Raw genomic sequence first — 27,095 nt, 5'->3', positions numbered from 1 at the left:
CTGGTAGTCCAGTGGCTGAGCCTCCGAGCTCCCAATGCAGGAGGCCTGAGTTTCAGCCCTGGTCAGGAAACTAGATCCCAGGTGCTACGACTGAAGATCCTGCATGCCACAGTGAAGATCAAAGATCTTGAGTGCCGCAACTAAGACTAGGTGCATTCAAATGCATCAATAATAAATATATTAAAGAAAAAAGGCACTGCCAACCAGGCAGCATCTTACCTGAGGGAGCTGGTGCTGGCTGTGCCTGCAGGGAACCCCACCTGCATGGCTTCAGACCGGAGCTTACATAGGTCCTTCTAACTTGGGGAACTTCAGACCCTCACTGCCAGTAAAGAAACAAAAACATTGAATGGACCCCTTTAATGGGGCCTCTTTTTCATCACTCACACTTAGGTAAATAGTTGTAAGCCTAAGTGTTAAGATTGATTGCATTAATTTCTTCAGAAAGTATTTCTTGCTGGTTCTGGCCAATTATTCTAACCATCAAGGTGTTTTTAGTCCTGATCTACTTTGCAGAGTGTCATTTGTCTCTCATCTTGGCCAGTCACAAAGGAGAAAAGCACACCGTCTGTATCCCATTCGTGTTATCAATGTAGAAAGAGGCTTGTGACCTGAGGAGTCGCCAGCCTGCGCCTGTTTAACAGTATGGGCTTTTAGAGCAGCTATAGCACAACTGGTAACTTGCGTGTGTGCTAAGCCACTTCAGTCATGACTGACTCTTTGCAACCCCATGGACTGCAGCCTACAAGGCTCCTTTGTCCATGGAATTCTCCAGGCAAGAATACTGGAGTGGGTTGCCATGTGCTCCTCCAGGGGATCTTCCGGACCCGGAGATAAAACCTGCATCTCCTGTGTCTCCTGCATTGGGCAGGAGGGTTCTTTACCATTAGTGCCCTGGTAACATATTAGTCTAATAACTCTGCCTTCAAAAGAAAATGACTTTGTATTGATCTGGCATGGTTTTAGCAATTGCCATATTCTTAAAGGGCTCGTGGCTAACCCAGGATCAGAATTCACACCAGGACTGACATTATCTGCCAGTCATTTCTAAAGTTTACTTTAAGAGATAAAGCTAAGGTGGTTTTAACTTTCTTCTTGACTTCTAAAACACTCTTGGCAATAGAACGCTACACTGTCTGAAGCCCTGGGAGGAGGGGGCCCTGGGGATGGGCTGGGGTTGGGGTCCTGGCGGGGAGTGGAGTTTCCCACCAGGCCTGCAGCTGGTGGGTTACTGTCTTGGGGGCAGGCCCTCCCCCTTACTGCCGCTTCAGGACAGGACGGGGGGCTTGATGCTATATGGAAGCAAAGAAGGAATTCATTAATTTAACTCTTGTTCTTAACTTCAGTACTTTTCAATCAATAAACCCATCTAATTCTTACACATCTTTCTTCACATTCCAGTAAGTCAAGCTCTGTTTTTGCTGTTAGCCTTCTGTCAGCTATAATGGATGTCACTGAGCTGCGTGTCATTTATAATGGTCTCGTTTGGTTCTCCCTTTGGAGCACTTTTGGGTCTTGTTATCGTCTCTTTTGCTCAGATGGATAAACTCAGGCTAACAGTGTTGACCTCTGGGCGGTCACACAGGAGAAGTTGGAGTTGCCTTATTCTGGATCCTTCCTGAGTCCTCCCCGTGGTCTTCCCACTGTGTGTGGCTGCAGCCCTTCCAGACGGTCTAGGAGCCATCTCCTGCCCTCTCATCACACCCTATCCAGGCCTCTTCATTGTGCGGGCAGATCTGAGCCTGATGGGACCCTGGGAGCCAGGCCCCAGCTCCTCCCTGTCCTGTAGAAGCTGGTGCCTACTATCCAGTCCCACTTCTTTGCTTTGACAAGAGCGGAGGTGGCCCAGTCACCTCCTGTGATGTTTCCCATCCTTCCCCATCACTGTCGGTGCTTCTAGTCACAGTTAGGCTGAGAACAGTGATTCCTCCCAATGTTTCTGTGTGCCTCCAAGTCTGAAATTACCAGCTGTGCAAACCACCTCTGAACTGCTGCTCTGAGCACAGTTAGCGTTTTGGCAGATCCCAGGAAACAAGCTCCTGCTGAAAATGCAAATATCTCTCCTGGCGATCACTTCTGCTTTCATAGGGAGTCTGTGAACGCAAATGAATGTCTCATCAAATGTATGTGTGTGTGCTTGGTGGGGAGCTGTCTGCCCTGGACCCCTGGCTCCTTTAAGTTTTCCAAGCAGATGTGGACACGTAGGAAATGTGCTGGCAACTTGGCATCCGCGTGTTTAGTTAAACTGCCTGGACCAGTCTGAGCTGAAAGATGACTGACTCTAAAACGGACTCGAACATGATATTTTGAGTCCAACAAAACTGAGTATTTTCTCCGTTTCTCTTACTCCCTGCCGGTTTCAGGTGCTTTTTGAGCAGGGAAAGTGGTTACAGTAAAATTAAAAACGAAGATAAAGAATGAAGTAGGGAGGCATGGAAGGGCAGGCATGGAAGCAAACACGGTGCAAGGTGGGTGCTGTTCCTGTGTGTGGTGTGGCTGTGAGGTTTCAGCTTGAAGGCAGCCCCTGGAACCTCCCCATTGGTTGAGAGACATGTATACAGGTTTTAAGACAAATGTTGCCTTTAGGGCTAAACTCTAAGAGATGCGTGGACTATGATCCTTCTTGGGGACCATGCTTGGTGCTGAGATGGTGCAGAGGGACCCTCACCAGCTGGTTCTGGTTGGTGCCCACATGAGACCTGGGGCAGTGGTCCCGACTCAAGGAGAACTTCCATGGACGTCTGTTCTACAGAACTGGCCAAAGAGGGGCTTCCCTAATCAAAGAGAAGGGGGGATGTACATTACCTCCCAACCCCTCTTTGAAACCCTCTTTCAATCAGAGGCATGCACCTTCCCTTAAAGACCACGATGGAAACAGTGGAACAAGGAAATCTTTCTCAAGATACGTCTGTGCCTCATAAGTCCCCTATGGAAAAAGAGCTTTTGGTTAATTAGGTATGCAAACAACATCTTTCTCAAGGATTCAAAATGTCCATCAGCATATTAAATTCTCTCTCCGTTTGTGATGGTTAGTTTTGTATGTGTATAGGGCTAGGCCACAGTACCCAGATATTTGGCCAAATAGCAATCTAAGTGTCCTGTGAAATTATTTTTTAGATGAGATTAACATTGAAATCTGCAGACTTTGTGCAGATGGTGGTTGTTGTTCAGTTGCTCAGTTGTGTCTGACTCTTTGCAACCTCATCGGCTGCAGCACACCAGGCTTCCCTGTCCCTCACCATCTCCCCGAGGTTGCCCAAACTCATGCCCACTGAATCAGTGACACCATCCAACCATCTCATCCTCTGTTGCCCCCTTCTCCTGCCCTCAGTCTTTCCCAATATCAGGGTCTTTTCCACTGAGTCAGCTCTTTGCATCAGGTGGCCAACATGTTGGCGCTTCAGCTTCAGCATCAGTCTTTCCATTGGGTATTCAGGATTGATTTCCTTAAGGACTGACTTGTTTGATCTCCTTGCAGTCCAGTCTTGAGCAGATTACTCTTTGTACTGTGGGTGGGCCTCATCCAATCAGTTGAAGAACTAAGTAAAAAGACAGAGGCTTCCTGGGGAAGGGGGATTCTGCCTCCAGATGGCTCCTGGGGCTGATCTGCCACACTGGCTTGGCCCTGGGCTTCCCTGATGCCAGCCGACCCTGCAGAGCATGGTCTTGCCAAGCCCCTACAACTGAGTGAGCCAGTTCCTTAAAAGATCTCCTGGAAGATGCATAGTTTCTGTTTCTCTAGAGAAGCCCCATTAATCTATCATTCTACTTCTTAATGATTCTTAGGGCTCTTTATGGCATTACATGAAAGCGTCTGAGGAGTTCTCCATGTTCACAAGTCTCCTAATAAGGGAACAGTAGCTCTTGTTCACAGAGGGTCCTTCTTGGCCAGAATGTTTTGCAGTAATCGCAGCCATCAGAGTATGAACACAACAGGAAGTCTGCTGCTTGTTTTAAATTCTGCTTTATAATTGTCACATTAACCGGAAGACCATTAACAGGAATTCATTCCCAGGTGGAGATGCAGCCCCGGCCCTCTCACAGAGGGAACGGCAGTGTGCCCAAGATCAGCACAGCTGTCCTCGGGCCCTGCTTTTCACACTGTTTGCTTTTTCTTTTAAAAAATGATAACTGCCTTGGAAATCTGGTTTTCAGTTGGAGGTGGAGGAGAAAAATAGTTCACACTGATAACACTGGAAAAAAAAAAACAAAAACCGGATAACGTGAGAGCAGAGGCTATGACTCACTGTCAGAAGGAGAGATACAGACATGACTTCTGAGAGCCTCCTGGGTGGAGGGCGGGAGGCAGCTGGGGGCCTGAAGGTCCCAAGTCATCACTCTGTTGCTTACAGATTCAGGGGATTATGTGTACATTTTAGAAACCTTTCCATTCAAAATGTTTGAAATAGCACAGAGTTTGGGGAATCCATGAAAATGCAGGTAAAGCCTCAGCATCTTGGGAGAATGGGCTTTCCAAGGTCTCATCACTGGGGGGGTTCTGAGTCCAGGGACTCCACATCTCAGGCATAGTCACGTCTTACCCTCATGCTTCGACACAGGTGCTGTCCAGTGCCCTGACAGTGGCTTTGTCTGGAAGTTGCAGCAGGGACGTTCTTCAGCTCCTGCTCCAGTTCCCTGAAGATGGAAAGTCCGAGTCTGCAGCAAGGGAGCTGTGTGGCCTGCCCAGGGCCCAGGTGTTTTCCATGATTGTGGTGTTGGCTCGAAACCTGGACCTGCGGAACTTTGTTTACAAAGTAAGGGGAAGACGGGCGCTGGCCTGGCTCGGGCAGCACTAGGGGCCGGTGTGGATGCATCAGGCCAGCAAGGCTGATGCGGACTTCACGGCCTCCGCCTGTCCCCGAGCCTCCTGGGCACCACCTCTGGGCGGGGGGTGCGGAGTCAAGGGCTGCTCAGGAGATTTTCTAGGGCATTGGCGCAGGACATTCGCTGCAGCATTGGTGGCAGGCAGTGTGCTCACTGGGGAGGGACCAGTGAGCAGAGTCACCACCCGAGCTTAGCACCTGCTCCCTCCTCTTTGATGAGCACTGGTCTGACTTTCTCGGAGAGGCTGAGTTCTGCTGCCCACAACCCCCAGTGGCCCCTCTGAGTCAGAGCCACTCCGCTACCTTGGCGATGACCTCCTCTGCCCCCTGTTACATCCTGGGGCACATGGACTGTGTCCCATGAGGGGACGTGCCGGGGCCTTTCCAGGAGAAGGTGTGCAGATGGTGGGGGCATCGGGCAGCCCCTTCCTGTGTGAACCAGCTTGTTACCTACACCCCCTGCCCCCAACCGCCCACGCCCAGCAGGTGAGGGGTGGGAGATGGGAGAAACCGAGGGTTATAGTGTGAGTGAGAAGGAGCTGAAGGTGACCGTGGGGATAGCTGCCTGGGGAGCCCAGTCCCCCTCTGCACACAGGAGTTATGCCCAAGGGGTCGCACTCACATGGCTCATGGCCTCGATCTTGCGCTCTTGGTCTTGCCTTGTCTAGAACTTCCTCATCTTCCAGCCTCCACTCTTTTTATGTCTCCAGACCCTTCACCCTTGACCTCTAGGGGCTGGTCTTGCTCCAAGTTTCTCCCCAGGGAGATCAGCCGACATCTGGGCCGATCGGAGTTAGCACGGTGGCTTTAGGCGCTCTGCATCCCAAAGGACAGTTTTGGGATTTGCCAGTCCAGTCCTGTTTCCTTCGTGGCCTCCCTCTTTTCAGTAACTCCAAGAATCCAGTGGGTGGATGTTGGATCACACACACACACACACACACACAGAACAAAGACTAACTCTCAGGATGAGAATTAATTCTGAACATTTCAGAATTTTTATTTCAAGCCCCAAGCAGGAGAATGAACATGTCCTGAGTCTCCATGACTGGTGAGGCCACCTCCATCGAGGAGTGTCCGGGCCTCCAGCTCATGTGCAGGCGGGTGGGTCCTGTGCTCAGCAGGTCTCTCCACTGTGCCACGTGCACTTTGGGAAACATGCCGCCCGGTGGAGGCCGGCTCTCTTATGCACACAGAAGCGACCGATTTGAAACTGGTGCTTCTTGGGCCCAGATAATTACTTTGACAAGTGCCATAAGGATGGAATACTGGGTTGGAGTTGCTCTCCCAGACACTATGAAATGGACACCACTGTTAGTAACACCAGCTCCTTCTAGTCGCCCGGCTCCAGGGAAGCCTGTTGGTCCATGGTGATGCTCCGGTGTTAGAGCCCCGCGGACGCACATGGGAGCCACACCAAGCCCAGGCATCAGCAGGCTCAGCCTACGCCCCGGGCCTCTCGACTGACAGCGAAGCTAAGGTGCATTTCACAAGACACCATTTGCGATTAATGTCCAGTGTGTTCCTCTGGCCTTAGGTGCTGGGTCCCAAATTGGGCCATGCACAACAGCCAGTGTCCCCGAGGGCAACTTCTCAGGTGCAGCTGCAGTTAGAAAGGCGGGTGGAAATGTGACAAAAGCCTGCACTCCTTTGCTCCTGTCCAAGGTATCTCTGTTGCCTTAACTGATGACAGTCGGTTTGTTTTGAGCAGAGAGAGTGTGTGAGGGACAGAGTGGGGCTTCTGTCCTACAGGTCAGGGGCAGAGCCAGCAGCCACGTGGCAGGTGCAGAATTGTCAGGGGCCAAGGCCTGAGTATGCAAACCTGGAAATTCAGATGAGAGCAAAGGGAGGAGACCTACTGTGCAGCCTCCACCTCTGTGGGAGAAGGCAGTGTTTGCTGATTTACCCATTCATCCAGAGACTGGTATTTTTTATAATTTTTAATTTATTTCTTTGTTTGATTTTCTCCTAACACAGTCTTCAAAATAACTTTTTTTTTTTTTTTGATCTGGACCATTTTAAAATATTTATTGAGTTTGTTGCAATATTGTTTCTGTTTTCTGTTTGTTTTTTTTGGCCACGAGGCACGTGGGATCTTAGCTCTCTGACCAGGGATTGAACCCACAACCCCTGCCTTGGAAGGCAAAGTCTTAACCACTGGACTGCCAGGGAAATCCCATGACAATCTTTTTAAAACTTTTTTAACCTTTTAAATTATAGTTGGTTTATAGTATTGCAGAGTAAGACATGCCTGAAGTGACAGCACACACGCACTGATTGTTTTATTTATTCATTTGTGTATTTTTGGCCACGTCGCAGGTGGGATCCTAGGTCCCCCACCAGGGATCAAATCCTTCCCATGTGCAGTAGAAGTATGGAGTCTTAACCACTGGACCACCAGAAAAATACTGCTGCTACTGCTACTGCTGCTACTGCTAAGTCGCCTCAGTCGTGTCCGACTCTGTGCGACCCCAGAGACGGCAACCCACCAGTCTCCCCCATCCCTGGGATTCTCCAGGCAAGAACACTGGAGTGGGTTGCCATTTCCCTCTCCAGTGCGTGAACATGAAAAGTAAAAGTGAAGTCGCTCAGTCATGTCCGACTCCTAGTGGCCCCATGGACCACAGCCTACCAGGCTCCTCCGTCCATGGGATTTTCCAGGCAAGAGTACTGGAGTGGGGTGTTGTTGCCTTCTCCGACCAGAAAAGTACTAGAAAGAAGAATTTTGAAAGTGATTTGAATTTTAACAACAGGTCACATCTGCCCCTGCTTTACGTGCTGACAATCCCTGTGCGGTAGGGTGTGCTCCAGAAATGGGGCTGATAGAGAGGACCTCATAGGGCACAACAGAGGTGTCTCCCAGGCTCAAGAGAATAAAATCAAATAGCACTCTTCACTCCCTTCACTGTACCCACGAGGCTCGTGAGGTCCCACGTCCAGCATTGGTTACGTCCTGTTGTGTTTCCTTTGAGACTCTGCTTCCTGCTGAAGCCAGCACCCTGCTGAGCGCCCTGCTGGACGTCGTGTCCAGCCTCAGCCATCTGCTTCCCAGAGCTGGCCGCATCCTGGAACGCCTTCCTGCATTCCTCCATGAATTTAAGATCACTGCTTTGCTGGATGCACCCGGATTCCAGCAGGTGGGTGTTTGGTCTTGGCCCCGAGAAAGGTGTGGACCCACTGTGTCCTTGTGTTTGCTCCTTTGGTTTTCTTTCCCTTTCAACGTCTGAAATGTGCATTGATGACCAAGCATGGGGCTGAGGGGGCCTCTTAATGGCTCTGTGTCATGACATCGTGCTGAAGAGCAAAGCCTGGGGTGTCCTTCAAAATCCGAGGAAACAGACTCCAGGGGAGGCACATCCATCCACGCACGTGTGTTTTCTGTAACCTAAGAAATCACAGAATTGATCATCCACACAAATGAGATTCCAGGGGCTTTTTTTAGCTTCTCAGGGAATACATTGCTTTCAAAAACCTCAGTACATTTATTTGCACACAAATAATTGGCTTACAAAGTGCACATCACAAATACAAACACAAAGTCCAGTGAGGTTAGTATCCTGAGGTTCGTTTTGCTTGGACTCTGTCTGCCTGGAATGAAATGGTGGGGAGGGCGTTGTGTGGGGGCCTGCTGAGGGGGAGGGGTGGGTGGTGTGTCCTTGGACCTGCCTTGGAGGCAGTACTTGGGTTGATCATCAGTTGAGGGCTGTTTTGATGACCCTTAGGCATCTGGGAAATTTGGTTGTAGAGACACATATTCATACTATTGGTTAGTCTGAGTTAGTAATAATTTCTCTGTGTGTATAACATTTGTCTCTTTAACCATATAGACCAGCAAAATCAAGGACAGAAAAGACTAAAGCTCAGATACCGTCCCTTTGACGTGGTGACAGTCTGCTGTGTTCCTTTGGAGGAGGGGCGGCAGGCTCAGGAGCCTGTGAGGGAATCACTCTAAGCCACTGTTTGCCTTATTTTTCTTTTGTTCTCAGGCTTCACAGAGTAACCAGGCCAGAAGTTCAGCCTTTGGCTCTTTCCAGTCTTTGATGAAGATGGTTTGCAAGGACCAAGCATCTTTCTTCAGCAGCTCTGACACCTTTCTTAACTTGCCTAGAGTTCATGAACTCTTAGGAGATGACAAAGAGAAATTCAACATTCCTGAAGATTCAAGTAAGAAAACAGTAATCCACATGTGTTTAGATTAATCTGCATTTTGATAATTAGCCCTGCTTTGTACAAGATACTCTGTGTGAAGAATGGGAACATACTTGCCGAGAATTTCCTGTTCCACCGTCCAACCTGTATCCTTCATTTAGTGTAAAGTCAGTAAATGCTGGTCTGGCAGTTGACTTTGCAAGGCCCCTGCACCCTTGAGCACAGGTTAATTCTGTTACCTGGGATGCCACGGAACTGGGTCTTAAGTTCTGGTGCCCTTGAAGCTCCAGCCCTTTGGGATCCCGGAATAGCCAGTGACAGTGAGAGGTCCGGGTTTTGGTTCCTGCAGGATGGCTGTCTCACAAAGCCAGGAGAGCTGTATGTGGCCTCCCACAAACTTGCCTTCTAGATAAAGCTCAGTAGCAAATAATAGCAGAGTGAAAAGTGATTTCCTGGCCCTACTTTAAGTGGATGCATTTTGATTAGAAAGACAGACTAAGGGTAAGTGTGCTGATAAAGGAATAGACTGTTCAGTGCCACCAACTAGTTGGGTGTCTTCGGTCCTGTGACTTCATGTCTCAATCATGCTCATCTTGTGTTTAACATGGGAACTTAATACCTGCCTCATAAGGTAATAGGAGTGATGCTTACTAACTGTTGACGACCGTGCTCTAGTGTGTCTAGTGTATTAATTACTCTTCCACGCTGCACAGCAAGCCAGTGGTTTAGGACACACACACTCATCGTCTCATCGTCTGTATGGGCCACAGTCTGAGTGCTGATTAGCTGGGTCCTCTGTCGGGACTGGCAAGGCTGCAGTGAGAGTGTTCGTTGGAGGTGGTTGTTGGTAGAACTCACTTTCTTGCAGGTGTAGGAGCCTGATGGCTGCATCTTTAAGGACAGTAGTATCTTTAAGGACAGCAGTCCTCTCTTTGACAGGGGGACCTCTGGACTCTTTTAAAGGGTTTGGCTGATGGTTCAGCCAAGATAACCTCCCCTTTGATCAACTCCAAGTCAGAATCCCTGCACCACGCCCAGATAACCTGACCGTGGGTGTGTCCACACAAAAAGGCGTGAGTGCCTTGAGGCCATCTTAGACTTCTGTCTGCTGTACCCAAGACGCCTTTTTCTATACTTGTGCCTGGGATGGATGGAGGTGTTGGGGGGGTGTGTGGGAAGGAGAGAGCTGGACTATGTAAAGGAGGAGCTGCAAGGTGTCCTCAGAGCTGCCTAGAGACAGCGTGTTGGTGTGTTCATCAGCTGATGGATAATTGGGTGGCTGTTGAACAACATAGAGTGTGGCAGTGTAGATACACATTAAGGCTATTAATGTGGATAATTTTGTTGTCTCCTATACTAATCCTCATTTCCTCTTGTTTCTTGCATATGGGTTTTTTGAGGATTATTGATTTGTTCATCAAATCCAATCATTCAACCATTTATCCATCCATTTATCCTTCCATCTTTCCAACTATGGATCCATTCATCCTTCCATTGATCCATTGATACAATCATCCATCTACCCATCTGTCCGTCCATTCAGCCATCCATCCACCCATCCACTCATCTATCCATCCAGCCATCCATTCATCCATCCATCCAGTCATTCAGCTAGCACTGAAAACCAGTCTTTCTGGGTTCTTTCATACATTTATTTCAAATGATTATCCCACTAACCATAGGAAATACTAATACCTTCATTTTTCTGTTGACATGATAGAGAAGGTTAAGTGACTTGTCCAAGTTCACACAGCTCCCAAGTGGCAGATGTCAGGATTCTTGGTTTCAGATTTCTCTTTATGTTCATATTCTTATGTGTTTCCCAACCTAAAAATTGCCACCATCTATATTAAGCTTATAATTTAAAGTGTGAGTGAGTGAGTGAGTGAAGTTGCTCAGTCGTGTCTGACTCTTTGCGACCCCATGGACTGTAGCCCACCAAGCTCCTCCATCCATGGGATTCTCCAGGCAAGAATACTGGAGTGGGTTGCCATTTCCTTCTCCAGGGGATCTTCCCGACCCAGGGATCGAACCCAGGTCTCCCGCAGATGCTTTAACCTCTGAGCCACCAGGGTTAAAATATCAGTAAGAAGAATAACCTCTATACTTAATGCTATAAAAAGTCATTATGGAATCATGTACTTTATTTTGTGAAATTATTTCTTTCAATTTTATTGTGTTTATTGAATAAAAGGAATTTGCTTTTATTTTCAAATGGGGAATTTAGAAAGATGGAACTAATAGTGGAAATGATTATAACAATAATTTTCATACACTGGGTATTACAGATAGTGGTATCAAAGCTAAGATGATATTTTCATTTTAAATGTTCCCTTTGGGAGTAAAAGAATGGGTTATACTGAAGCATTTATCACTAGCTTAAAACCTTTACTATTTGATTACTAATCATTATCATGGTAAAGGTGCCACCTTCATTAGGTACCTATTGGTTTAGTCAAGTAAACCTTCCATTGAAACCAACCAGCACCGCAGCAGGTATGAGTGCCATCACGAGGAACTGATATTTGGGTGAAAGCTAGGCTCTTTAATGTAGTCAGTAGTTCAATCGTTAGTCAGTAGTCAGTAGTAGCAATAGTTCTTCATAAAATGCAGCAAAGGAAAGCCTGTAGCATTTCATAAAGCTAAATCTTTAGCATTATGAAAAAGCCTGTAGTGTTTCATAAGAAAAACCTAATTCTCATCTGGATACTGTGACTGTTGAAATGAAAATTTTCCAGATTAAACACCAGATGCATTCCTTTTACATCACTGTTTTCATTTTCAAGTGTCTTTGTCATTATTTGGTACCTTTACTGATGACTTAGTTTAAAAATGTGAAAATCATATTTCCTTTTCATTCAAAATATCGATGGGAACAAAGTTTTGAGAAAAGAACTGCTAATGACAGGGATCGAAAAAATATTTCTGACCTTACTGCCCCAATTCAGAATTGAATCATGAAAAAAAAATATAAACCACTCATTTGCAAGTGAGGTGTCATGGCTATATAAGTAAATTCTCCTGTTATCCTGGGCATCCTGTATCATGAGTAACACTTTTTTTTTTTTTTTTAAATGGTGACAGCGCCGTTTTGCTTGAAGCTTTATCAGGAAATTCTGCAGTCTCCAAATGGTGCTTTGGTGTGGTCCTTCCTAAAACCTGTATTACATGGAAAAATACTGTATACACCAAATACTCCAGAGATTAATAAAGTCATTCAGAAGGTGAGTGTGACTGAATGAGGGTGTTATAGACCACACAAGCAGTCCAGTGGGGAGCAGGCTGTTAAAATATTTGCCATGATTGTTGTATAGCTCGGATTACAGACAGTTTTCTTATGTTGATGACAATTCATTTTGCATTTTTTTTGGTTTGACTTTTGCCTGTGCCCTTGGTTGTTGAGCTTAGACGTGCTGCATCATTCTTTCAGGACATGTCGGGGGAGGAGGTGTTATTTAGAGTAACTAGTGCAGGAAGAACAATTAGACAGAAAGAAGGAGGCCGGTCAGGTGGTCCCAGGAGGATGTGGAGAATAGGTGGGCATCTGGTGATGAAGGGAGAGTCAGACCCTGTGTTTGTGGTCTGGGTCTGGTCGTGTCATTTCCCAAGTTGGTGGCGAGGCTTTGGCGCCCTCACTTTCATTCCTTGGTCCCCACCCCACTCTGCCCGATGGCAGGCAAGCTCAGGTGAAGAGGTAGAGAGCTTCCCTGGAGGAGTTTGGGCATTGCACAGCTCTGCGCGTTTTCCCTTTCTTAGGCTTCTTAGCTTCTTGTGCATGCTGAGTTGCTTCAGTCATGTCTGACTCTTTGTGGCCCCATGGACTGTATGTAGCTCGCCAGTCTCCTCCGTCCGTGGGATTCTCCAGGCAAGAATACTGGAGTGGGGTGCCATGCTCTTGCAGGGGATCTTCCTGATTCAGGGATTGAACCCGGGTCTCTTATGTCTCCTGCGTTGGCAGGTGGGTTCTTTACCACTGTGCCACCTGGGAAGCCCCATCCAATTCAGGATTTATCATTGGTCATATTTACACTTTCTTCTGAGATGACGGTGCTGTGTTTTCCCGCAGTCTCATCTTTTTTTCTGACGGTGGCTTATGAGTCTGCAGACACTTTTGAGGGGCTTCAGGAGGCCATGGGGCCTGTCAGACCTGAGGAGGAATCACCAGTCAGTCCTGTTAGTGCTAAGCTTCCAGGCTTCAGATGCTACCCACAACTTAGAAGCTGAAAAGTTAGTGGTGGTGTGCAGTCATCCAAGCAGTTGTGTTGTTTTGGGTCCAAGTAGGTTTTGCCAGTTCATGTTGCCTTTCCCTTACGGCTGCCGTGTGGAGTCTCTTTCCCACCTGTGACTCAGCTCAGGGGCTGTATTTGCCACTGTTTATTCTCATGGGGAAACAGTGGTTGACTTCATGTTTTTAGACTCCAAAATCAGTGCAGGTGGTGATTGCAACCATTAAATTAAAAGACGCTTATTCCTTAGAAGGAAAGTTATGACCAACCTAGACAGCATATTCAAAAGCAGAGACATTGTCAACAAAGATCCGTCTAGTCAAGGCTATGGTTTTTCCTGTGGTCATGTATGGATGTGAGAGTTGGACTATAAAGAAAGCTAAGCATTGAAGAACTGATGCTTTTGAACTGTGGTGTTAGAGAAGACTCTTGAGAGTCCCTTGGACTGCAAGCAGATCCAACCAGTCCATCCTAAAGGAAATTAGTCCTGGGTGTTCATTGGAAGGACCAATGCTGAAGCTGAAACTCTAATACTTTGGCCACCTGATGCGAAGAGTTGACTCATTTGAAAAGACCCTGATGCTGAGAAAGATTGAGGGCAGGAAGAGAAGGGGATGATAGAGGATGAGATGGTTGGATGGCATCACCGACTCAATGGACATGAGTTTGGATAAACTCTGGGAGTTGATTATGGACAAGGAGGCCTGGTGTGCTGTGGTTTATGGGTCATAAAGAGTCGGACATGACTGAGCAACTGAACTGTGCTGATTCTGAATGTGCTTGATAACTTCTGCTTTTATCTTGAGAATGCCTTTTTGGAGGGGTATTTACCGAAAGCCTGGGCTCTCACAGTGAAGTGATGTTAATCTACATGGGCGTCAGGCATTCATCCTTTCAGGGCTGTGCTTCAGAGGGGTCTGGAGCCAAAGCCAGTGTTATTCAGATAATCTCAGTGCATTAAGCTCTTAAGGACTGTGGGTATTTTAGAAATTTCACAGAAAATGGCTCTATATCACAGCTTTATTTTAAATTCAACTTAAAAAATTCAACAAAAAATGAATTTATTATTGTTATAGTATATATTATTACACATAATATCATTGATAACAATATTATATGCGCTATAGTATTATATACTGGGCTATATTCTGCACTGTAACAGCTAGTGTGACCATCCTCTTGTTGAAGAGCTCACCCTGCAATGGGGAAAGAGAAGACAAACATCTGAAGAAATAACTCAGAAATAATGTGATGGGAGATTCATTCTGAGAGCAGTGTCCACAGGCTTTCTTCCTGGTCTGTGGGTCAGGGTTCGACCAAGAGAAACAGCAGGGAGAGTTAAGAGGAAGTGTTACCACTGTAGCAAGGTGCTAGAGTGATGGGCTGGTCAGTGATGTGAAGACAATTTTAAAGCACGAAGCCTCTCTACTGGGCTAGGAGGATGTCAAAGGAAGGGACAAGACCGGATGTGGCCTCCAACCAGGGTTGGGGTCCCGACCTCCCTGGGGAGAGCGTGGTTCTGGCCAGCTGGGTGGCCAGGTTGCCCAGGAGCCTTCCTGGTATGGTTTCAGGGGCATCTGCATGCTGGGGGCTGGAGAAGGTCTACACTCGGTGACCCTCAGTGAGGTTGGACCAAGCCAGGCCTGGGGGCATCATCTGCAACCGGGAGTCGTCCACAAGGAGGTGTCAGGCGAGCAGCAGCTCCTGCTGTTGGAGAAGAGCCTGGAAAGGTGCTGTGTGCAGGGGGCCAGGTGCACGGGATCTGGGTGAGCAGGAGGCTCTGGAGGCAGCTGCCTGCTGGGTGAGGACTCCACAGTGAGGTGGAGAACCCTCTGAGGGAGCCTCCCGGGGGAGCCACCTGCCAGGAGTGGGGACCGACTCCACGGTGAGATCAAGAGGAAGAAGCCTCCCTGGCAGCCTCCCAGATCTCTGTGGCAGAGCTTCACATTGACGCAGCCAGCACGGGCCAGCCCTGCCCTTCCAACCAAGCCTGAGTGTGGACTTGAAGCGGGGGGATGACCAGATACCCACACAGCAGGTCCTACGTGGGCTTCTTCATCTTAGGGACCTGGGGCTCCTGAGGGATAAGGAGTTCCCACAAAGCTCCTGGAGAAGGAAATGGCAACTCACTCCAGTATTGTTGCCTGAGAAATCCCACGGACAGAGGAGCCTGGTGGGCTACAGTCCATGGGGTCGCAAAGAGTAGGACATGACTGAGCATGCTTGCACATGGAATTAAAGAACGAAGCTCATCAGCTCTTAAATGTTAAGTCTCAGTTTATCAAATATGTATCGAGAGGAGCTGGAGGGAGAGATACTAGGGAGGAATCCCTGCCTGTAGTCCTGACCCTGCTGGAACCTCATCCAGCCCTCACACCTACAAGGGGTGTTAGCAGTGACCTCACTCACTCCTCGGGTGAGTCTCAGGGGCTAGTCAGCATGGCAGAATCTCTCAGCAGGGGCGGTGGTGACTTCTGAACCCAGGTCTGTGTGTCTCCAAGGCCCATGTTTTACTTCTCTGTCATACCTCACTGTATCCCTACCCTGGGATGTGCATGCTAGCAGAGCAGCTCTGTCCTCAGAGGAGCGTGTTGTGGGCAAATGGGACACGGATCCCCAGTGACAGCACCGGGCAGGGCATGGTGAGAAGACTGCTTCCCACAGGATGGCTGGTTATGGGAGGTCATGCTAGAGGAGGCTGGTCACTGCTGGCCTTAGGGCTTCTGATGGGGTGAGGTGTGAGGGTGGGGGCCATGTGAATGGACACCCGTTCCTGCTTCTGCACTCACATAAACACGTTCAGATGCAGATTGAACCACATGCTTCTCCAAGGTTCCGGGAACCATCACGGACACTTTTCCAGATCCTCTCTTGTTCACTTCTCAGAAGAACCCAGTAGGGCAGGTGCTTGTTGTTTGAAATCATTGAGTTGTGTCCAACTCTTTTGTAACCCCATTGACTGTAGCCCACCAGGCTTCTCTGTCCATGGGATTCTCCAGGCAAGAATACTGGAGTGGGTTGCCATTTCCTTCTTCAGGGGATCTTCCCGACCCAGGGACTGAACCCGCATTTCCTGCATTGGCAGGTGGATTCTTTGCCACTGAGCCATCAGGGAAGCCTGTGGGTAGGTGCTACTAGGTCCATTTTACAGATGGAACATTGTGAAGGCTGGTGAGGTTTACTTTCCCATATTTATTAGCTGGTGCATGCATGCTCAGTCACTCAGTCGTGTCTGACTCTTTGCAACCCCATGGACTGTAGCCACGCTCCTCTGTCCGTGGGATTTTCCAGGCAAGAATACTGGAGTAGGTTGCCATTTCCTCTCCAGCAGATCTTCCTCACACAGGGATCAAACCCATGTCTCCTGTGTCTGCTGCCTTGCAGGTGGATTCTTTGGCTGAGCCATCAGGGAAGCCGTCATTAGCTGGTGCATGGAAGCATATTGTGGACTCCATACCTATATGCTTTTCACCAGCCATATTTACAGTGTTAGGTCATCATGTGGGAAAGAGCTTCTACCCTGAAGCACCCTTTACTATTATCAGCCTTGGACACTAGATTCCTGATCAGACGCTCGGCACGATTTTATGACTTTGTGTATTGGTGCGTGGTGTTTATCCACCTTCAGCACACGACTGCCTTTGGGGGAACTTGGGGAGGATGAGAATTAGCCTCACAGGTTACAGATGGACAGAGGCTACTGGTGTTTTTACTATTAAGTGGACATGAAGCCTGATGATTAAGTAACTGAATAGAAATGAAAATTTTGCTTTCTGCTGCTTGTCAAAGATGAAAGATGTCCGTGAGGTGGGAGCCTCCCAGGACTGGAGTCTGTAAGTGAACTTGACACCGGCTGGAGGCGCATGCTCCCTGCATGCAGGACTATGTGTGTGCACAAAGCACTGTGGCCCCAGGAGACAGCGACTGCCCCTGGGGAGCCCTTCAGAACAAACAGAACTCGCACTCATTCGATGTCTGATTGCGGGCATCAGATGACTCATCAGAAAGTAGGTCCTCACCATTCACCCTGGAGTGAGATTCTCGGGTGGGTGGAAATGTTCAACATGGAACATTTTATCAAACGCAGCAAAGTTGCCCAGAGAAAAAGTAATTACATTTACGAATAGACTAGTTTGATGTAATCCCCTGTAAAGCAGTGGTTCCTTGAGAAAGCAGCATCAGTAGGTCTGGGAATACACTGTTCTGTGAAACTAGATAATCCCCAGCCCCCGAGATGCATGCTGCTCCCGCACAGACCTCGGATGTCTGTGTGCTGTCATCGTTTTGTCCTCAAGTCCAAGGTCACAGGTTAATTAAGGTGACAGCTGTGAGATGGCTGAGCCAGGACAGACAGTCAGCCACATCCAAGCACCATGAGAGACGAGCACCTTCACCAGGCTGCTTTCCGGCTTCAGAGCTGAGATGGTTTGCTCACGGTCTCTCCACAGTCCTTGGCCAACCTGGCCTCCAGCTCATGTCCTTTGACTCAGAAACCTTGTTGGCCTCCTCCAGGTCCCTCAGGCCTCATTCCCCTTAGAAGCGTTAGGCAAATATTCTGAATGCTGAGGAGGGAGCTGCTAAGTTGCTTCAGTCATGTCCGACTCTGTGCGACCCCATAGACGGCAGCCCACCAGGCTCCCCTGTCCCTGGGATTCTCCAGGCAAGAACACTGGAGTGGGTTGCTATTTCCTTCTCCAATGCATGAAAGTGAAAAGTGAAAGTGAAGTCGCTCAGTCATGCCCGACTCTTAGCGACCCCGTGGACTGCAGCCTACCAGGCTCCTCCATCCATGAAATTTTCCAGGCAAGAGTACTAGAGTGGGTTGCCATTGCCTTCTCCGGAGCAGGGTGATGTAAATAATGAGCAGAAAAAAATAAGCCCACAGCTAAGATCTCATGCTGTGACCCAGTCACAGGCTATTTTGTAAAACCAGCAGTTCCTAGGTGATTGATAGGTGAAAAGAGAACACAAGCAGTTTCTCCCAAGGAGGTAGAAGTGAAGACAAGACTTGAGGCTGTGGCATTTCTGAGAATTGTACCCACTTCCAGGTGGGGCTCTGAGCTCCAAGCCTCCTGGTCTCCCTACAACCTTCTGAAGGTTTTGTTCAAGTTCTTAATTCTGTAAGTTTTCTATTTCACCAGTTTGGGGAAGTTTTCAGCCATTATTTCTTCTGATAGCTTTTCAGCCCCACTCCTATCTCTCTTGGCCTTAGATACAAACATGGAAACTTTTGTTACTGTCCTACAGGTCCCTGAAGCTCTGGCCGCCTTGCCTGTTTTTTCCTCTTGCTCTTATTGGTTGATGTGTAATGTCCTGTCCTTTGTCATTTCTACTCTTCTACTTGAGGTCATCTGGCAAATTTAAAATACTTTTTGTTACGGCGTTTTCCAGTTCTGTACTGCCCTGTGCTTATCTGTCTTCCTAATAACTTGTATTTTCTTGATAAGATTTTCTGCTATTTAATTTGTTTCAAGATAATTTTGAGTTGCTTGTTGAAGCATTTCTATGATGACAGCTTTAAAATACTTGCCAGATCATTCCAGCATCAGGTTTGTCTCAATACTGGCATCAGTTGACTGCTTGTGAGTTCTCTGGTTCTGTGTGCAGCAGGCGATGTTCAGTTGTATTGTGGGCATTTTAACTGTTATGTTCAGAGACTCTGTAAGAGATACCTTTCACTTTTGCAGACAGTCTGTTGTTTAGGTTTAACACACAGGTCTCAGCCTTGTTTGTAGGCTGTGACTCCAGGGACGTTTAATCATCACAGGCCTTGTGCTGTTATTTTGATCTGCTCGCTTCATCTGGTACCCATGAGGCTTCTAGTAGTTTCCAGTGCTGCTGTGGGGAGGGCTTCTCCAGGAAGTCTGTGCCTCTTAATCCCCTTTGCTTATTTCACTGGAGACCACCAGTTTGTTCTCTGAATCTCTGAGTGTGGTTCTGTTTTGTTTGCTGATTTGTTTAGTTTTTTATGCTAAGTGAAATAAGTCAGAGAAAGACAAGAACTGTATAATATCATTTAAATGTGGAGTGTAAAAAAAATGAAACTAGTGAATATAACAAAAGAGAAGCAGGACTTTCCTGGTGTTGCAGTGGGTAAGAATCTGCCTGCTGGTGTAGGAGACATGGGTTTGATCCCTGGTCCAGGAAGAGTCCGCTTCCTGTGGAATCATAGTTGTTGTCTTTGGAGCAACTAAGGCACAACTAAACCCATGTGCCTCAACTGCTGAGCCTGTGCTCTAGAGCCCGGGAGCCAAAACTACTGAAGCCAGGGTGCCAGAGCCTGTTCTCTGCAGCAAGAGAAGCCACCGCAATGAGAAGTCTGCAAACAGCAATGAAGAGTAGCCCCTGCTCGCTGCATCTAGAGACAGCCCTGTGTGTAGCAACAAAGATCCAGTGCAAATAGCAGCAATAAAAAGACAACCCTTAAAAAAAGCAGCAGACTCACAGATATAGAGAGCAAACTAGTGGTTGTCAGTGGGGAGAGGGGGGCGGAATAGGGGCTGGGGAGCAAGAGGTACAGGCTCGTATGTACGAAATAAGCTGCACGGATATATTGTACCGCATAGGGAATATAGCCAGTATTTTATAATAACTAAAATAGAGTATAATCTTTAAAAATTGTGAATCACTATATTGTATACCTGTAACTTATATATATTGTATAGCAACTATACTTCAATTAAAAAAAAAAAACCAAACCAGAAATGGTCTTCAGATGTTCAGACCCAGCAGTGATGGTTTTCCCCCTCCTGTGCTAACTGGGCCTGTTATCTAGCCCTTTCTCTGCTCTGAGTTCTAAGTCCTCCCTGGCTTAGATCTCTTGCATCTGTCTTGATTGTCTCTGACTTGTCCTCTTCCTTCTTTGTCTCCAGCCTCCTCCTGAGGGCTGGAGTGGGGTCTGTGTTATGGCTCCAGACCAGTCCCCAGTTTGTCCCCTTTGCTTTGACTCCGAGCCTGTGCTCAGCCTCTGGATCGCACCTCTTCCTGTGGGGTCGTTCCCGTGTCATCATGGCCTCCTCACCACCTCCTCTGTGCTCCTGGGTGTTTCTTGAAATACACAGTAGCTGCTTTATACATTTTCTCCTGTCTTACCCTAAATCAGTTCCAGATAAAGACCTTTATTCTGACGCATACACTGGCCTCGTCTTTTGAATAGAAGGATCTCTTCACATGCCCCTTGGTGTTTCCCATGCTTGCTCATCCTTAGGAACAGAGACTCACACTTACCCGGGTGGGTAAATAACACAGACGTCATGTAGGTCCACACCTCCCAGGGTCATGTGAAGGCAGGGGGGAGGTGTATGGATAGGCTGCACCTCCCTTTATGGCTCAGACCCCAGCAGCCGAGCAGGGGGTGGGCACAGGTGCAGGGCAGGGAGGGCAGGAGGCAGCAGAGGCAGCCATGTGCTGATGAGCGCTTCATCCTGTCCTGGACTCCTGGTGGGAATTAGCAGCAGGAGCCCCTCGCTTCTTTCTAGCCCCTGAACTGGTGTGACCTATGCCCTTGTGACCTCAGAGGTGTGTGGTTGGACTCCCAAACCGTCTTTAATCTTACCTGTTTGCATTTAGACTGTTTTGATATAGAAATATAGTAATGTGGCCATAGGCATCTTCATGGGGCTTTCCAGGTGGCTCAGTGGCAAAGAATCCACCTGCCAGTGTAAGAGACCCAAGGGATGTGGGTTTGATCCCTGGGTCAGTAAGATCCCCTGGGGAAGGAAATGGCAACCCACTCCAGTATTCTTGCCTGGGGAATTCCTTGGACAGAGGAGCTTGGCAGGCTACAGTCCATAGGGTTGCAAAGAGTTGGACACGACTAAGTGTGCACACACACACACCCACACACATAGAGGCATCTTCATGGGTATAGCTTTGTATTTCATCTCAATTATTTCCTTAGGACAGTTTCCTTTTATTTTGAGAGAAAAAGGCAAGGAAGTTTTTTGTAGGTCAGTGACTATGAATATTTTTTATGATACCAAATTATTTTACAAAAACCTTTGCTCATTTGCTCTGCCAGCAGCAATAAGTAAATAAATAGAGTTTTGAACTACTGGTGATAATATAAATTAATACAGGCACTATGGAGAACAATATGGAAATTCCTTAACAAACTAGGAGTAAAACTACCATATGACCCAGCAATCCCACTACTGGACATTGTTGTCGTTCAGTTGGTAAGTCGTGTTTGACTCTTTGTGACCCCATGGACTGCATCACGCCAGGCTTCCCTGTCCTTCACCATCTCCTAGAGTTTCCTCAAATTCATGTCCACTGAGTGAGTGATGCTATCTAACCATCTCATCCTCTGACATCCTCTTCTCCTTTTATTGTCAGTGTTTCCCAACATCAGGGCCTTTTGCATTGAGATGGCTCTTTGCAGCAGGTGGTCAAAGTATTGGAGCTTCAGTTTCAGCATCAGTCCCTCCAATGAATACTCAGAGTTAATTTCCTTTAGAATTGACTGATTTGATCTCTTTGCTGTCCAAAGGACTCTCAAGAGTCTTCTCTAACACCACAGTTCAAAAGCATCAATTCTTTGGTGCTCAGCCTTCTTTAAGGTCCAACTCTCACATTCGTACATGACTACTGGAAAAGCCATAGCTTTGACTAGATGGACCTTTGTTGGCAAAGTGATGTCTTTGCTTTTTTTTTTTAAATTAATTTATTTTTTAATGCTTTTTTTTTTTAATTTTACTTTACAGTACTGTCTTAGCTTTGCCATTGCCATACATTGACATGAATCCCCCATAGGTGTACATGAGTTCCCAACCCTGAACCCCCCTCCCACCATCCTCCCCACATCATCTCTCTGGGTCATCCCAGTGCACCAGCCCCAAGCATCCTGTATCCTGTATTGAACGTAGACTAGTGATTTGTTTCTTACATGATAGTATACATGTTTCAATGGCATTCTCAAAAATCATCCCACCCTCTCCCTCTCCCACAGAGTCCAAAAGTGTGTTCTTTACATCTGTGTCTCTTTTGCTGTCTCACATACAGGATTATCATTACCATCTTTCTAAATTCCATATATATGTGTTAGTATACTGTATTGGTGTTTTTCTTTCTGGCTTACTTCACTCTGTATAATCAGCTCCAGTTTCATCCACCTCATTAGAACTGATTCAAATGTATTCTTTTTAATGGCTGAGTAACACTCCATTGTGTATATATACCACAGCTTTCTTATCCATTCATCTGCTGATGGACATCTAGGCTGCTTCCATGTCCTGGATATTGTAAACAGTGCTGCAGTGAACATTGGGGTACATGTGTCTCTTTCTATTCTGGTTTCCTCAGTGTGTATGCCTAGCAGTGGGATTGCTGAGTCATAAGGCAGTTCTATTTGTAGTTTTTTAAGGAATCTCCACACTATTCTCCATAGTGGCTGTGCTAGTTTGCATTCCCACCAACAGTGTAAGAGGGCTTCCTTTTCTCCACACCCTCTCCGGCATTTATTGCTTGCAGACTTTTGGATTGCAGCCATTCTGACTGGTGTGAAATGGTACCTCACTGTGGTCTTGATTTGCATTTCTCTGATAATGAGTGATGTTGAGCATCTTTTCATGTGTTTGTTAGCCATCCGTATGTCTTCTTTGGAGAAATGTCTATTTAGTTCTTTGGCCCATTTTTTGATTGGGTCATTTATTTTTCTGGAGTTGAGCTGCATAAGTTGCTTGTATATTTTTGAGATGAGTTGTTTGTCAGTTGCTTCATTTGTTATTATTTTCTCCCATTCTGAAGGCTGTCTTTTCACCTTGCTTGTACTTTCCTTTGTTGTGCAGAAGCTTTTAATTTTAATTAGATCCCATTTGTTTATTTTTGCTTTTATTTCCCACATTCTGGGAGGTGGATCATAGAGGATCCTGCTGTGATTTATGTCGGAGAGTGTTTTGCCTGTGTTCTCCTCTAGGAGTTTTGTAGTTTCTGGTCTTACATTTAGATCTTTAATCCATTTTGAGTTTATTTTTGTGAATGGTGTTAGAAAGTGATCTAGTTTCATTCTTTTACAAGTGGTTGACCAGTTTTCCCAGCACCACTTGTTAAAGAGATTGTCTTTAATCCATTGTATATTCTTGCCTCCTTTGTCAAAGATAAGGTGTCCATAGGTGTGTGGATTTATCTCTGGGCTTTCTATTTTGTTCCATTGATCTATATTTCTGTCTTTGTGCCAGTACCATACTGTCTTGATGACTGTGGCTTTGTAGTAGAGCCTGAAGTCAGGCAGGTTGATTCCTCCAGTTCCATTCTTCTTTCTCAAGATTGCTTTGGCTATTCGAGGTTTTTTGCATTTCCATACAAATCGTGAAATTATTTGTTATAGTTCTGTGAAAAATACCGCTGGTAGCTTGATAGGGATTGCATTGAATCTGTAGATTGCTTTGGGTAGTATACTCATTTTCACTATATTGATTCTTCTGATCCATGAACATGGTATATTTCTCCATCTATTAGCGTCCTCTTTGATTTCTTTCATCAGTGTTTTATAATTTTCTATATATAGGTCTTTAGTTTCTTTAGGTAGATATATTCCCAAGTATTTTATTGTTTTCATTGCAATGGTGAATGGAATTGTTTCCTTAATTTCTTTTTCTGCTTTCTCATTATTAGTGTATAGGAACGCAAGGGATTTCTGTGTGTTGATTTTATATCCTGCAACTTTACTATATTCATTGATTAGCTCTAGTAATTTTCTGGTGGAGTCTTTAGGGTTTTCTATGTAGAGGATCATGTCATCTGCAAACAGTGAGAGTTTTACTTCTTCTTTTCCAATTTGGATTCCGTCTATTTCTTTTTCTGCTCTGATTGCTGTGGCCAAAACTTCCAGAACTATGTTGAATAGTAGTGGTGAAAGTGGGCACCCTTGTCTTGTTCCTGACTTTAGGGGAAATGCTTTCAATTTTTCACCATTGAGGATAATGTTTGCTGTGGGTTTGTCATATATAGCTTTTATTATGTTGAGGTATGTTCCTTCTATTCCTGCTTTCTGGAGAGTTTTTATCATAAATGGATGTTGAATTTTGTCAAAGGCCTTCTCTGCATCTATTGAGATAATCATATGGTTTTTATTTTTCAATTTGTTAATGTGGTGAATTACATTGATTGATTTGTGGATATTGAAGAATCCTTGCATCCCTGGGATAAAGCCCACTTGGTCATGGTGTATGATCTTTTTAATGTGTTGCTGGATTCTGATTGCTAGGATTTTGTTGAGGATTTTTGCATCTATGTTCATCAGTGATATTGGCCTGTAGTTTTCTTTCCTTGTGGCACCTTTGTCAGGTTTGGGTATTAGGGTGATGGTGGCCTCATAGAATGAGTTTGGAAGTTTACCTTCCTCTACAATTTTCTGGGAGAGTTTGGGTAGGATAGGTGTTAGCTCTTCTCGAAATTTTTGGTAGAATTCAGCTGTGAAGCCGCCTGGACCTGGACTTTTGTTTGCTGGAAGATTTCTGATTACAGTTTCAATTTCTGTTCTTGTGATGGGTCTGTTAAGATTTTCTATGTCTTCCAGATTCAGTTTTGGAAAGTTATACTTTTCTAAGAATTTGTCCATTTTTTCCATGTTGTCCATTTTATTGGCAAATAATTGCTGATAGTAGTCTCTTATGATCCTTTGTAGTTATGTGTTATCTGTTGTGACTTCTCCATTTTCATTTCTAATTTTGTTGATTTGATTCTTCTCCCTTTTTTTTCTTGATGAGTCTGGCTAATGGTTTGTCAATTTTATTTATCCTTTCAAAGAACCAGCTTTTTGCTTTGTTGATTTTTCTTATGGTCTCTTTTGTTTCTTTTGCATTTATTTCTGCCCTGATTTTTAAGATTTCTTTCCTTGTACTAACCCTGGGGTTCTCCATTTCTTCCTTTTCTAGTTGCTTTAGGTGTAGAGTTAGGTCTAGGTTTGTCATAGGTTTCTTTTCAAGGAGCAAGCGTTTTTTAATTTCATGGCTGCAGTCACTGTCTGCAGTGATTTGGGAGCCCAAGAGGATAAAATCTGTCACTGCTTATATTTTTTTCCCTTCTATTTCCCTCGAGTGGCTACCCACTCCAGCATTCTTGCCTGGAGAATTCCATGGACAGAGCAGCCTGGCAAACTACAGTCCACAGGGTTGCGAAGAGTTGGATGTGACTGAGCGACTAACACTTTCATACTACTGGGCATATACCCTGAGAAAACCACAATTCAAAAAGATACACGCACCCCAGATTTCATTGCAGCACTGTTTACAATAGCCAGGACATTGAAGCAACCTAGACATCCGTTGACAGAGTATGGATAAAGTTGTGATACATATATGTAATTGACTACTACTTAGCTATAAAAAGAAATGAGTTGGGAGTCAGTTGTAGTAAAGTGGATGAACCTAGATCCTATTACACAGAGTGACGTAAGTCAGAAAGAGAAAAAAAAATATTGTAATTAATGCATATATATGGAATCTAGAAAAAAAGTGCTGACGAGCCCATTTGCAGGGAAGAAATGTAGACACAGACTTAGTGAACAGACTTGTGGACACAGTGGTGGAAGGAGAAGGTAGGATGAATTGAGAGAGTAGCACTGAAATATAAAATCATTACACTACCATATGTAAAATAGATAGTTGGTGGGAATTTGTTATATGACACAGGGAGCTCAAACTGGTCCTCTGTGAAAACCTAGAGAAGTGGGATGGGATGGGAATGGGGAGGGAGGCTTGAAGAGAGGGGATATATATATATATAGTTATGACTTATTTGAGTTGTTGTATGGCAGAAACCAACACAAAAAAGCAATTATCCTCTAATTAAAAAAGTATCCTCTAATTAAAAACAGTTTTGCTTTCTCCTAAATAGAGTTGGGTATCATAAACCAGGTTATAGATGCTAGTTGAGAGTGTATGGTTGAGGAGGACATGTGGGCAGATGTTGTCTTATTTAGCCAGTATATACTGGAACATTCATTCTTAGAGTGACCTGTACCCTGGGGACTCCCTGGTGAACAGATGGGCAACACACAGTGGAAGGAGCCTAGAGGAAGGGGCACTGGCACGGTCACCTTATCCGGTGACGTGTGGTCTTGGAAGATCTCTGCTCTGATGGCCAAGTTGCACACAATGTGTATCTCCTTGTTGTGGCAGCCACAGGGCTGAAGAATCTTCCTAGTGCAACACAGCTGAGCTAGAGACATACCATGATGTGCTTTATTTTGCAGGTAAATCACACTTTTGATTTTGTGGGCAAGTTGAAGACTTTGTCAGAAACACTGCTGAATGTGTCCAGCATTTTTCAGAGCAGTGGAAACGGCCAGATGCTCCACCAGCTGCAGGTGAGGGGTGGCCCCTTTGCCACCAAGGGCTGGGAGACCCCAGGTGTGTCTGCAAAACCAGAGGTCTCCTTCAGAGAGTGCTAGAGAGTCACCTGGGGCTTGGCTTTCCTCGGTGACTAGTAATGTTGATCTGAAATTGGATAAGTGTGAAAACTTCTTGTAAATGACGTTGTTTTGCCCGTGTAAGATCTTATTGCTGTGAGAATGATCAATAATTCATTAATATTTATTGGTGCTTTAAATTTCATATTAACTTAAAGCTGTTTCTTTTTAAGCAGAGAATGGTTTATTTCAGGGCCACTCAAGGAGACAAGCAGCTTGTGCTTGGTCTCAGTTTTTTATTGGAATATATTTGCTTTACACTGGTGCGTCAGTTTCTGCTGTACAGCCAAATGAATCAGCCATACATATATGTATATCCCCCCTTTTGGATTTTCTTCCCATTTAGGTCCCCACAGGGTATTGGTTAGAGTTCCCTGTGCTATACAGTAGGTTCTCATTAGTTATCTATTTTATACACAGTATCAATAGTGTATATATGTCAATCTGAATCTCCCAATTCCAGTTCATCAGCCCTGCCAACTGAAAGCT

The 27,095-nt window shown here is 45.9% G+C and overlaps 1 protein-coding gene across 1 annotated transcript in view; it reads left to right on the top strand.

Annotated features, from left to right (window-relative positions):
- The window catches only part of ABCA13 (ATP binding cassette subfamily A member 13), a 388,784-nt gene that overhangs the window by 94,304 nt on the left and 267,385 nt on the right, over nt 1–27,095 (top strand). The window contains exons 24-28 of the mRNA XM_068973151.1: nt 4,560–4,754; nt 7,793–7,957; nt 8,807–8,984; nt 12,054–12,193; nt 26,391–26,504. Of these exons, the coding sequence (XP_068829252.1) occupies nt 4,560–4,754; nt 7,793–7,957; nt 8,807–8,984; nt 12,054–12,193; nt 26,391–26,504 (792 nt within the window). The remainder of the gene's footprint in view (nt 1–4,559; nt 4,755–7,792; nt 7,958–8,806; nt 8,985–12,053; nt 12,194–26,390; nt 26,505–27,095) is intronic.

This window comes from Capricornis sumatraensis, chromosome 5 (assembly GCF_032405125.1).
Source record: "Capricornis sumatraensis isolate serow.1 chromosome 5, serow.2, whole genome shotgun sequence".
NCBI classification, from domain to species: domain Eukaryota; kingdom Metazoa; phylum Chordata; class Mammalia; order Artiodactyla; family Bovidae; genus Capricornis; species Capricornis sumatraensis.
Note: the sequence above shows the minus strand (reverse complement) of the source record. Positions and strands in the feature narration are given on the sequence as shown.